General features: G+C 43.1%; 1 protein-coding gene across 12 annotated transcripts in view; it reads left to right on the top strand.

The window, feature by feature from the left end:
- adgrb1a (adhesion G protein-coupled receptor B1a) overlaps positions 1–12,618 on the top strand; it is a 224,402-nt gene extending 211,784 nt beyond the window's left edge. For 11 of the 12 annotated variants that reach the window (XM_074684032.1, XM_074684031.1, XM_074684028.1 and 8 more), the window contains 4 exons: positions 2,585–3,246; positions 6,051–6,086; positions 6,292–6,450; positions 10,975–12,618. In XM_074684032.1, coding sequence (XP_074540133.1) covers positions 2,585–3,246; positions 6,051–6,086; positions 6,292–6,450; positions 10,975–11,169 — 1,052 coding nt within the window. In that variant the 3' untranslated portion in view covers positions 11,170–12,618. The remainder of the gene's footprint in view (positions 1–2,584; positions 3,247–6,050; positions 6,087–6,291; positions 6,451–10,974) is intronic. The other variant, XM_074684037.1, reaches the window with a different exon arrangement.
- Positions 12,619–13,637: the final 1,019 nt, after the last annotated feature.

The following is a 13,637-nucleotide window of genomic DNA, read 5'->3' as shown; positions in this document are numbered from 1 at the left end:
TGCTGGTAAGATAATGGTTGGATGCTGGAAAGATAATGGTGAGATGCTGGTTGGATGGTGGTTGGATGTTGGTTGGATGCTGGTTGGATGCTGGTTTAATGTTGGTTGGATGCTGGTTGGATAGTGGTGGGATGATGGTTGGATGCTGGTAAGATAATGGTTGGATGCTGGTTGGATGATGGTTGGATATATGTTAGATGGTGGTTAGATAATGGTTGGATGCTGGTTGGATGGTGGCTGGATGCTGGTTGGATGTTGGTTTGATGATGGTTAGATGGTGGTTCGATGTTGGTTGGATGGTGGTTCGATGATGGTTGGATGCTGGTTGGATGTTGGTTTGATGATGGTTGGATGCTGGTTGAATGTTGGTTGGATGATGGTTGGATAGTAGTAAGACAAAGGTTAGATTTTGGTTGGGTGAATCTTAGATGGTGGTTGGATGTTGGTTGGATGCTGGTTGGATGTTGGTTTGATGATGGTTGGATGTTGGTTGGATGGTGGTTTGATGATAGTTTGATGGTGGTGTGATGGAGTGATGGTTGCTGTTAAGTGAAGTGAGCAGGCTCATTTTGCCACTGTCTCTTGTGGCTGTTTCTCCTATTACAAGAGGATCGGAAAACTAAATGAACTAAATATACCTTTGTCTATAAATTAGGAAAGGTGGGACCCTGAACTGACATCTGGGCCTCTTTTTGAATCCAATTGACCCTTCAAACATCTTTCAGTGAGACAAATTGGATAGTAGTAAGACAAAGGTTAGATTTTGGTTGGGTGAATCTTAGATGGTGGTTGGATGTTGGTTGGATGCTAGTAAGATAATGGTTAAATGATGGTTGGATGATGGTTAGATAGTGGTTGGATGATGGTTGGATGCTGGTTGGATAGTGGTTGGATGTTGGTTGGATGATGGTTGGATGGAAGTAAGACAATGGTTAGATGTTGGTTGGATGATGGTTAGATGGTGGTTGGATGTTGGTTGGATGGTAGTAAGATAATGGTTAGATGTTGGTTGGATGATGGTAAGATGGTGGTTGGTTGGATTGTAGTAAGATAATGGTTCGATGATGGTTGGATGCTGGTTGGATGTTGGTTGGATGATGGTTGGATGCTGGTTGAATGTTGGTTGGATGTTGGTTGGATGGTAGTAAGATAAAGGTTAGATGTTGGTTGGGTGAATGTTGGATGCTGGTTGGATGTTGGTTTGATGATGGTTAGATGGTGGTTCGATGTTGGTTGGATGGTTGTTCGATGATGGTTGGATGTTGGTTGGATGCTAGTAAGATAATGGTTAAATGATGGTTGGATGATGGTTAGATAGTGGTTGGATGATGGTTGGATGCTGGTTGGATAGTGGTTGGATGTTGGTTGGATGATGGTTGGATGGTAGTAAGACAATGGTTAGATGTTGGTTGGATGATGGTTAGATGGTGGTTGGATGTTGGTTGGATGGTAGTAAGATAATGGTTAGATGTTGGTTGGATGATGGTAAGATGGTGATTGGTTGGATTGTAGTAAGATAATGGTTCGATGATGGTTGGATGCTGGTTGGATGTTGGTTGGATGATGGTTGGATGCTGGTTGAATGTTGGTTGGATGTTGGTTGGATGGTAGTAAGATAAAGGTTAGATGTTGGTTGGGTGAATGTTGGATGATGGTTGGATGCTGGTTGAATGTTGGTTGGATGTTGGTTGGATGGTAGTAAGATAAAGGTTAGATGTTGGTTGGGTGAATGTTGGATGATGGTTGGATGTTGGTTGGATGCTAGTAAGATACTGGTTAGATGATGGTTGAATGATGGTTAGATAGTGGTTGGGTGTTGGTTGGATGATGGTTAGATGGTGGTTGGATGTCAGTAAGATAATGGTTAGCTGTTGGTTGGATGATGGTTAGATGGTGGTTGGATGGTGGTTGGACTGTAGTAAGATAATGGTTAGATGATGGTTGGATGCTGGTTGGATGTTGGTTTGATGATGGTTGGATGTTGGTTGGATGGTGGTTTGATGATAGTTTGATGGTGGTGTGATGGAGTGATGGTTGCTGTTAAGTGAAGTGAGCAGGCTCATTTTGCCACTGTCTCTTGTGGCTGTTTCTCCTATTACAAGAGGATCGGAAAACTAAATGAACTAAATATACCTTTGTCTATAAATTAGGAAAGGTGGGACCCTGAACTGACATCTGGGCCTCTTTTTGAATCCAATTGACCCTTCAAACATCTTTCAGTGAGACAAATTGGTCTTAAGTTTGAGGCACTTGTGATGGAGCAAAGCAGTGGTTCAGACAGGCACAGAGTCAATCTGCTTAGCTGAGCTCTTGCTCATTTGCTTATGGGGGTGGCCTTATAAGGGGGTCTCACATCAGCTGATCAGTCCCCCCTCTTAGCCAGATCAGCTGATCTATTTGGCCCCAGTCTACCTGAGTGTCTGGCTGCTCATCTGCTTGCTGCTCATAACCCACTGAGTTAAATGTAATAATTTTCTGACAAAGTGATCCTCATTGGACCTCTGTGGGACCAACTCCCTGCATTTCCTGTTTCCATTCCATCTCTTCTTCTCATGCTGTTTTTCTGTCCTTCTGTTGCCTTCAGGCACTATGAAGCGCTCGTCTCTCCAGGGGGAAGAGAAAGCCTCCTCCGGGACCCTCACCCTTCAGAAGGGGTCTAACTTCAACACCATGCCGGCCAGCATGGCCAAGGTTCACCTCCAGAATGTGGCTGACTACACCAGCCACACCCTGACCCTGCGCAGGGAGAAGGGCGCCGCAAAGGGAATCAGCACTGAGCTTCCTGGAGCCAAATCCATCTACATCTGTGATGGTGAGCTCTTCAAGCAGCTGGATGGAGAGCTGCCGCGAGGGAATGGTGAAGGCAGCAGCTCTGAGGGTGCAGGCAAAGGCCCAGGTTATGTCATCCTACCAACAAACAACACAGGAACGATCAAACCAGCCAAAGGAAAAGAAGATCAGACAGCCAAGTACAACATCAGCATCGAGCAGCTGCCACAGACCAGACTCATCCACCTGGCCAACCCCGTCAGCGGAGAACCAGTGCCTGGATTTGGGCTGAAGAGCCTCCCTGCTGACCAGATCAGTGTATCATGCTCTGACAGAGACTCACCTGCACATAACCTGCAGAACATGCCCAGAGATGCACAGGCAGCCAGCAGTGCAGGAGAGGGAGGAGACTCTGGTAACTCCGGTGTGATGTCCAAGAGTGAGACTGTCTCCACTCTGTCCATGAGCTCTCTGGAGGTAGGAACACCAAAGAGATCAGCATATTCCTGTCATACATTATCAGCCTCATGTACACACCTGAAACCAGACATGCATGTTGAGCTGTGATTTGTTCTCTGATATTTACCATTACCTCTCAGGACAGCAGACCTTTATTTCAACCAAGCAGACAGAATCTATACATAAACACAAACACCTCACACCATCTCTTTCTCCATTTGTTGTCAATCATTTTTGTTTTCATGTAAATTCAGCACCACAGCCCTATTTATCTGTTTATTGTGGTGAATTCAGGGTAACAGCAGTCACTTCAAACTCACAGATCTGCCAGACTCTTTCTCCTTAAAGTTATGATCTGTTGGTTCGTTGTTAAAAATCTTTAAAACTCATCTGTAACTGGGGTCACAGTACCTAGGCCTGTTTCAATATAAAGGTTTATCAACTCTGAGTGGATTTACTCTCAGAAGAAAAACTCCGAGTTAAAGTTTTTCGGAAAGGTGATTTGATTTGCTTCCATCAATGCCCTTAAAGCAGCAAGGATGAGCATGGTTTAATAAAAAAAAGCAACACTTCTGCAGCACTAACAATGCAGGGTACGTTGGAGTCAATGCATTAATTTAAATGTAGTCTGATCAGCCACTTACGACACATGATTCAGAGTGCAGAAACATGGTAACACCCCTAAAACATCCAGCTGAGGTCTAGTGCAGCTCATTCTAAAATAGGCTAGGCTAGGTTAACCCAATCTGAATCCTGGGCCCCTGGATAATGGACATGCCATTGTCAGAGGAAGAATGGTTTAAACGGGTAAGTCTGCCTTACAGACTATCTCAAATATATTCAAAGCTGAGCGGAGACAAAACAGCTGTTTGAAGGCAAGAATCTGGTGTTACAATGCCTGTTAACCCTCTGGCGACCTGGTGGTTGCCTTTGAACAGCAATTTATTTATTTATTTATTTTTTTCCTGAAGTATTTTATTTTTTCTTCATAGGACATGAAAATAAGTTTTCATTTACTTCACTGTTTCAAAAAGTTACAGACCTGCTTCAGAGGGTTAAAAGTCTCCTCATTTATTAATGATTATGTCTGTTACTTTATGAACAAAATCAAAAGGAATAAAAACACTTGGGGAAAAACTCCACACAGGCTTTGAAATACAGGGGTTAGAGTTTAATGCACGCCAACACTCAGAGCTATTGTTTGCTAGCATTATTTACCAGCTTCTTGTGCCTCAGTAAACCTGATGTGGGTGAGTCCAGCAAAGAGCTGGAAAAAATGCACTGCTATGTTGACAATAAGCAGCAGCCTTTACATGAAAACTGTGGATAAAGAATTACTTGTGTTGTTGATGATTATCAGAAAAAAAACATGACAGTGTTACACTTCTTTATTATTGTTAACACAGGGAATGACACCCATTCCAAACTTGTTAGCACCCTCTGTGGCATAAGCCTGGTCTTTCTTGTCTGGTTCATGTATGGCTCTGATCTGGAACATTTGCAGGAAGCGCTGAGTTTGAAACATAAAAAACAAAGGTGAATGAATTGCATGCAGTATTCAAATAAAAACATTTTTTTTAGAGTCACTCTGAGACACACACTGGTGAGTTTGCTGTGTTAGGTGATATGTTGCTGAATTTACCATAAGAACCTTGTGTATGTGTAGAAGCAGGATTAGGGCCTGTGTCCATTTGTGGCTGTTTTTGCACTTTGTGTTTCAGCAGTGACCATTGGATTTGTTTTAAATTGCTCTGGATGAAAAAGGAAATCAAAATACATCATGTCTTGGCCTAAGCAGCGACTTCCTGTGCATCAAAATATTTTCCTTTGGAAAAGGAAAATGTGGCTGCATGATGTAAAATTTGTGGGAGAAGTTCAGGAAAATATCAGTCACTTACTCCATAATAGTATCTTCTGATTTCTGTTTTCAAGGCGTATAGTGGACTTTAAGATGCTATTAGTGGACACAGGCCCTTAGTGTCCTGCTCACTGTGTTTATGCCACTTTGACCCTTAATCTGTCCATATATCGCTGTGAGTCTTACCCCATGCTATGATTGTTTGGTTGCTCATCCATTGTTTTCTCACCACTGCAGCTTCATCATAAACTCTATCCACATCATTACGCCTGGCATGTATTGTGCCACAGGCTGTTCGACAAACAGAGCGGGCGCACTTTATGTAAACTAAAATATTAATAAAAGAGATGATCCACCAGGGAGCCAGACAATCGTAAAATAACTGTTTATTTATAATCACAGGAAAAAAGTTATTAATGAGTTTTCTCAAAGGCAGAACTGCACTTCAATTACTGTTTGATAAGGTCGTCCCCCCTTGAAATTAAAGAACACAGAAACCTTTACTGCATCCATGAGAAAGCCTCAGTGGTAGAGAGTAGCTCATCTGGCTCCATATCAGGACAGCCTCTCCATCAGGTTGGTGAGATGACACAGTGCTCAGCTCACAGCCGCCTGGACATCTGCCTGCTGGTGTCGTTTCACTCCAGGGCAAAACACGCTCCCATAATGCCGTGTGAGGCTGCAGCTGCCACAGCAGCCGAGCAGCCCGAAGGTCAGGTTTCCCTTCACCACTCGGTGATAGACGACTCAAAGGTCATTCGGTCACAATCTGTTAACAGCAAACTTGCGCCAACAGGGTCAGAAAGACCAGCAGCACACCTTATTTCTCCCTCGTGACTCTTACCACTTTCCTGTCTAATGTGGGGATACACAAGCAAACAGTTAAACACCGGAGCATTTGTCTGCTCACATGGCACACAGTGTCAAAACACATCTTTAATCTCTCTGTCTCATCTCCCCCCAGAGACGAAAATCACGCTATGCAGAGCTTGACTTTGAGGTAATTTTAGTCTCTTTGCTTCCTGCAGACTTTTGTCTATTTAGACCAAACAGCTGATGTGTTTGAGTTAGATTTTCAGACCTCTACATGTTTGCAAACATTTTTTAGATCATTGGAGTTGGGGTGTAGTCAAGACTTTAGATTCGGGGATTAGGATTGATGGTGCTGTTTGCCTCATACATAACGATGCAATATCCCTGTGTAGAAGATAATGCACACCAGGAAACGCCACCAGGACATGTTTCAGGACCTGAACAGGAAGATTCACAGTGCAGACAAGGATAGAGAGTCTCCACCTGTTGACGCCAAAGCTGCCAAACGATGGAGCGTGTCCTCTGCCAGCAGCGACAAGACCAACATGAGTGTAAAGAGTTTAACTTTATTCTGCTCTGCCCCTCCCCTCCCTCCCCTACATCTAATGCTGTCCTCCTTCCCTCCTATCATTAACACACAGCACCACGCTTTGGTGGAGCTGACTGTCTCATTAGCAGTGCAGCCTTTTCAAAGATTGCATTTTTAATCTTTGTGCAATGTCAGTGCCAGACCACATGAGCGGTGTGGGCATCAAGGAGCAGAAATGTGGGTGGTCACACAAACTGCATCTACACACAGTGCCCAGGACACCCATCCTAAAGGTATATAGTTGATGACCAAAGTCCCTCCTTTAAAATAGGTTTGTTTTTTTTCATGATACTCTAAATGACCCCTTCAATAAAACCAAAGTCTTCCAGTTCCAGCTATTCTTCAGTTTCCACATGGTTTTAAGTAGGGCTATCATTTTAACGCGTTAATTAGATCATTAATTACACCGCAAATTAGCACGTTATCAAAATTAACGCAGATTAATCTGGATCCCAAATGTGTTGTATATATTCCCACCTTATTATTTTTTTTTATGTCTTATAATGTAATTTGAATGTCCTAGAATTCAAAATCTTTATTTTGGGACCTTAAGCAGATATGAGATTAAAATGCGATTAATTGGATTAATTAATTACAAATCCTGTAATTAATTAGATTATTTTTTTTAATCGCCTGACAGCATTAGTTTTAAGGTTAAAGCCACACAATGTAGGAAGTGGTTTAAAGCAACAGATTCCAGTGCAAACCCCTCTCACCTTCAGCCTGAAGTCAGTCTGAGATAAACTCTTTTTCTACATTCAGTCAAACATCCTTTTGGCAGCAGATTGTTTTCTTCTCTGTCGATTTCCACTTGTTGAACAACTTTGGAGGCAGGTCGTCGTCAATTTAGAGCCTCACAGATTCAGGCAGGGAGATCAACTTCTCGCTCTGCATACAAGATGTGTTTTGTAAGGACGTGTTTCAGCCACAGTAGGTCAGTAATTCTGCAAATGTTGGTCCGTATTTGATTCAGCCAAGAAGTCTGGAGCTGGGGGGAGAGGCTTAGCTAAATTTTCCATGGGTCAGGCCACTTTACCTACTGAGCAAATTAAAAGCACAAGATGAGTTTACTTGAGAGACTGATTGGCACCTGGCTGTCCGCTCGTTGGGGAACAAGAAGCTCAAAACAAGAGTCAACAGCAGAATGAGCAGCTTAGCATTAGCAGAGAGGCTAATGGCTAATGTCATGGTCACAACCCACAGACTCAGCTCTGTTGCTCATTCCACAAACACATGCTCCTTACAAATGTAGTGCCAGTTAAATGAGGAATAAACAATCAGATATATTACAGAGAAGCATCGTTACAACAAAGAGAGAATCTATTAACACAGATCAACCTTACTTTAGGTGCTCAGTTTAGTTTAGTGAAGTGAAATAAAGAAAATAAATGATAAAACGATTTCAACCATGGCTGTTAACTGTTAATTTTCAGTCAATTTTTGTCTCAAATGTAATCCACATTGAAGTAGATTTTTCATTTGAAATTTTAAAACCACATTATCTGCTTTTAAATTTTTAAATTAATGGAGCAAATCAACAATTCTGAGTTAGGAATCAAATCAATTCAACAAAAACTACTTTAAAGAAAGACTTTTATAAGAATTGGGGTTTATAAGTCAAAGAGTGCCTATTCTGTGAAGTACAGGTTTAATTTCACACATTACACAGTAAGTCGTGTGCAGGACAGGAGTGCATGCTTTGAATAGGATGCCTCACACACAACACAAAGACACCATTAACTCTCTGAGCTCTGTTAAAGACTGTGAAGCATGAGGTGAAGTCAGAGCTAAGATCAGACTTCAGAGATCAGACTTACACTTTGTCCTGCTGATGGAGGGATGAAACCCCAGCCATGAATCAGTGAGTGTTTGTAAAGAGCCTCCTGTCTCCTCTCTCCCTAATTTACTTGTAAAAATAGCTTCTTCCTGATCCCAACACAGATTCCATTGGCAGTAAAACTTTTCTTCAGCTCCAATCAGAGACTTTGATTTGTATTTATTTTTTCATGAAATATCACAGCCCCACCCCCCACCCCCACCCATCATTTCATCATGAAGTTATAGTTTACAGTGAAAGGATGCAAACAAAGGGAACGTCTCCATGCCGTTGGCTTGCACATCCACAACAAAGACAAGTAAATTCCCCTAAGATCCTTTGTCTATGAGGTGAAACTCCATCCATACAGCATCCTGCACGTCTTCCACAATCCACAGGCTTTATGTCAGGAGAACAGGAACTTTACTCTGAACAGAAACTGACCTCAAGCAAGGACAGGGAAGAGAAGAGCATGCCCAATGAGAAGTTACATAGCGAGGAAAGGCTGTTTTCTGCTAACACTCTTGCTCTGCAGAGTGAAAAACAAAACATTAAGAACATTTGGATCATTAAAGGTCCCATATTATGCAACTTTTCAACAAGTTCAAACAGGCCCCAGAGGTCCCAGTACAGTCAAAATCCAGTTATTTCCTGGACTTCAGCCACTCTGTAAATCCCCTCTCCTGAGCGCTCCTGAGAACAAGCTGTTTCTGTGGGCGTAACTCTAAATGATAATGAGCTGGCTTGTCCACGCCTCCTTCACAACTTCTTTGGATAAGGGTGTGGCTTTCGCTCCAGTAACATGCTCAGGTGTTTACAGAGAGTGCGTAGATAAGGCTCATAGAAGCGCTGTGGTTCAATGATACCACTTTGGTCCAGAGTCTGACCCAGAAGGACAGGCGTCTGAAGAAATCCAAAACTCTACGGCTACAGCAGGACGTTAGTAACAAATATTATGTGTCTTGATATGCTGCTGCAGTTACCATCAGGTAAATAACGCTAACGTTAGCAGCTTGGTGCTAAGCTAACCAGAGTTATATGTCCATACCAAGCAGAAAGAACTGTGTCCAGCCTGGACTGTTACTTTTTCCAGACAGTACCATGAGGGACACCTATCAGGCAAACTAAACTGCAGCAGTAACACACATTAGTGGTGTCTGTGGTCTTAACGTCCATTATAACAGCTGAGAGTGCGTTCGCTACCCTGTAGCACAACATTAGCTCCATCGAGGGCTTCCGCGACAAGTAGTCACATCTGTCCAAACAAAAGATAACATGTATATAAAGCTAGCTTCACGTGAAATATATGTCCATATATCTTCTCTTTAGTGTCCCCTGATATTATTTACTCATGTGTGTTAAAGTAGTGTAAGGAAACTAAGTTACAAACCGTAACTTACGTTAGCTGCCATGCTAAAACCACGTTCATCATCAGGCTATCGCGTTAGGTAGAGCATAATGTAAAGCAACATAAATTAGTAAAACTAACAGCTCCCACGTATGTAGCTGGGTCACAGACAGTTGGTACAGATCCATGCTTCAGCTTCAGGTTCTTGGTGAATCCTGTTTTGTACTGGCCCTCGTTGAGAAAGCAGTCCAAAGTGAAATGGTGAGCACACACATACAACATTTTAGGAGCTGTTGTGGGTGCATCTCCATCAAAAGTAAAATTAATCTACTGTATCTTCAAAACCTCATGAGATGGAGTTAGAAAAAGACTTCTGTGCTCTTTTGTGCTGCCAACAACAGAGCAACTGCCGTGCTTCACTCGTACCTTCGCTCGTACCTTCGCCATGTTCAATTCACCGAAACAGCCGAGCAGCCAAAGTGAAAAACGCACCGCACAGAAGGGGCAGTACGAGGGGTGGGCCTGGAGGAGTAGCTTTTTTAGGATCATGACGTCATGCAGGGCAGATCTCAACTCCGCATGTTTGAGCACATATTTCCTGAAAGCAAGCTTTGTCTGGAGCAAGGAAGGAGACGATAGAATTTTCTCATATGGGGGGTGTTTGTAGACAGGCTGGGGATGCATATTACAGTTACAAAACCAGTCTAAACTAAATTTTGCACAACATGGGACCTTTAAAGAGTATGAAAATGGAGTAAGTGCTTTAAAATACAACTGAAATCCAATTCTAAGATCTGAAATGTATGTCAGGAAGTCAAAATAAGTCTTTAAGAAGACTTTTTGCTTTTTATCTGCTCACATGAATGCAAGAAATTCACTTCCTCATCATGTTTTATGACTTAATATAGGAGCCCAGACTTTTACAGCAGCGTAACAAAGAGGGATGTCCCTCTGCAGCATCAGAGCAGATGCCTCAAAGGTTGTTTGCATCCTGTATAACACAAAACTAAGACATCAGTATAAGGTTAGAAACAAGGACAACATGGCAATTAAAATGACAGACTCCAGGGTTAAAATTATTCCTGCAGCAAGCTTTTACCCAAAAAGTCTGACTGCGGATCAGCGTTTTGAGTTGCAACATTCAAGGACGTGTGGAAAAGTAAAAGTTCTTGCCAGGCGTAGTTTTCTGACAGTCCTTTGAGGAAAGGTAGGAAGGACAGACAGGTGAAGTAGGATCAGCACAGGAACTCTCAATCTGACTCCTGACATACAGCACAGAGCAAAGGCAGCCTCAGAAACAAGCGTTCTCTCTGTCTCTTCAGGACAAGCAGCAGACCCCGAGTAAGAGGGCGTGGGAGGGCATCAGGAAGACCCACTCCCCTCCGTCCTGGGTGAGGAAGGACCTGGAGACTGTGGCCGCCTCCCCTTTGGAGCTCCAGACTGTGGAGTGGGAGAAGAACAGCGCCACCATCCCCCTGGTGGGTCAGGAGATAATGGACCTGCAGACGGAGGTGTGACCATAATTTTCCGGATTCAAACCCACAACCTCCTAATTTTTCCAGACAAACAAGCAGATACACCACACACACTGCCCTGCTCTGTACTTCTACCCAAAGGCAGGATGAAGGAAGAAGGGGGGGCGGAGGGAGGAGAGAGAACTGATGAACAAAGAGAGCAGGACCATGGCGTCTCTTTCCGTGTTGTTTCTTTTATGTTTGGACGCGGTTTTAGTCTGCTGGTCATCTTTCTGTGTATGATCTCAGATAACCAACAGCTCCCACTGGAGATGGAATTAGCTGCTATATGAGCATCATATAGTCCTATAATAAACAGCATAGCAATGGTAATCATGCAATGTTTACCCCTGAATTCAATGAGTACAGTGTAATAACAATGATTATGTCCTTTATTTTTTAATGTTGTTTTTTTTTACTGTTGAGAGTATTGTTGCCTCACCGTTTGGCCCTTTCTTTCTCCTGATGAACGCTGATGTTGTACACAGCTCCAGATGCCTCTGGACGTATTTTTTCTTCAATATCAACCTCAAAAGAGATTACAACAAGTGTTTCAGGAGGCAGACTGCCAGAACATGCACCCATGTGCCCCAAGAATGCAGTTCCCTCCCCATCACACCTGCCCCGATCCTGCTGGCTCTTTATCCCCTGTTGTCCTGGCGGGACGAGTAAGGCGTCACCATGAGCCAAATCAGCACCAATGAACACCTCAGAGACGTCGCAGAGCGGGCTGGCAGGCTCTGCTCCCTCGCCAGCCCCAGACCTCAATGCCACAAACATGGACATCAGCGTCACGCTGTTCGGACGTACAAGCAGGCTCGGTACAGTAAATGCAAAACATGATCAAAGATGCTTATGAAGAGGGTTCTTGTGTGTGTATGTGTGTGTTGCATCACAGAGGGTGAATACATGAGTAGATCTATAAATATATAGGGTGTGAAGATGATCCTGATATGTGCAGAGTTCATCAGAGGGTTGCACACAGAGAAAGCACAAGGCTCACTTGGAGTCCTGATGTACAGCATTGTAATTATTTCAACAGAGTTCTACAGAATGGATTTTAGCCTATAAATATCTTTCTTACTGTGCTTGGGGATAGTTGTTCTCATTATTATTAATATGAACATGATTATTCTGATACTGATCCTCCCACCCACTCCCACCCTCTCCCACCCTGTCCTTTCAGGGTACTGGACTATACGAGTGTTCTGTATCGCAATGTAACAGTGTGTGTTTTGATATCACCGCCAGTCACTCCCTCAAATCTGTATTTGTTGAGAACCCTGACCTCTGACCCCTCCGATCCTTGCCCTCCCTGTTACACATGCCCCTTCCAGCCCTCCTCACTCCTCTTTTTATTTTACTGGGGTCACCTCTTTGTTAATGTACAGTTTTCAGAGCACAAAATGAATGTGTCTTATTTCTAATAAAAGGTTATAAGCATATATTAAAGCTCTGCTAGTCCTCTTGTTTTCTCACATATAATGACAGACTCTAGGTGGCTCATCATGATGGTAGCTCCTACTCTGGTCTTCTATCCACTTGAAGAGGGGATACTGTGCTTTAATTTCAGACCCAATTCTCCCCCTCTGGTAGAAACTTAACATGACCTACTGCCAAAAAGTCCATTTTGTGTCACACTGGTCTTGAAGATTTTTATTTTTTTTTACATACTGGAAATACACTTTAAAGAGGGGTACTCTTTACTTTTTTTTATTGTAAACATGGATCTAAAGTACCAATGCTGGATGTTCAGACTGAGGGTGTGCAAATTTTCAAACCTCTGCATATTCATATGTTGTAGAAATCCCTGAATCTGTCTGTGAACTGATCAATCCACTCTGATCCATAAATAGCCCCATTCAGATGCCACAGTCCAGGTCCAAAAGCCTTTCTGATCCATCTTAGCAGAGGGAACATGGGTCAAGATAACGATTGATTCAGGGTCTGCTGTGGTCCTCTAATGTCATAAACATCATGCCGTACCAGCTCCCTTACCAACAGTCCGCGGAGAGCTGGGATGAGCTGGTGTGTGAGCGGTGCAGGTGGAAGTCAGGAATTTGAATCTTTACACTCTTGACTTCTTAGCCCTGTAGTGTCTGTTACATGTTGATGAGTGATGCAGGAAATTCACCATCACAAGACTCCCACAACCACAATCCACAACAGCCTGATCTGAGCAGTGAGAAATCATGTGTGTGAGAGTCACTTGTTAGGCAGTTCCTTAACTATCTTGATCTGGATGTCCTGTTATCAGAGACTACCCGACCAAAAGAGCAAAAATAGAAAGTTCTGATTTACACAGATTCGAATAAATCAAACGCTGTCTGGCTGTACTGGTCAATAACTAATCCTAACATTAAATCAGTGGACTAATGAAGTCATATGGTCATAAAGAGTGCTGCTTGTGAATGACACAGTTTCACAGGATGACAGTGGGTGTGCTGTTGCTGTGGATCTGTCAGTGGGTG

The sequence above is a fragment of the Halichoeres trimaculatus genome, unplaced genomic scaffold (assembly GCF_033239565.1).
Source record: "Halichoeres trimaculatus isolate MK-OKI-2021-1 unplaced genomic scaffold, fHalTri1.1 fHalTri1_scaffold_12, whole genome shotgun sequence".
Classification (NCBI taxonomy): Eukaryota; Metazoa; Chordata; class Actinopteri; order Labriformes; family Labridae; genus Halichoeres; species Halichoeres trimaculatus.
The sequence above is the reverse complement of the archived record's forward strand: the minus strand, read 5'-3'. Positions and strand labels throughout refer to the sequence as shown.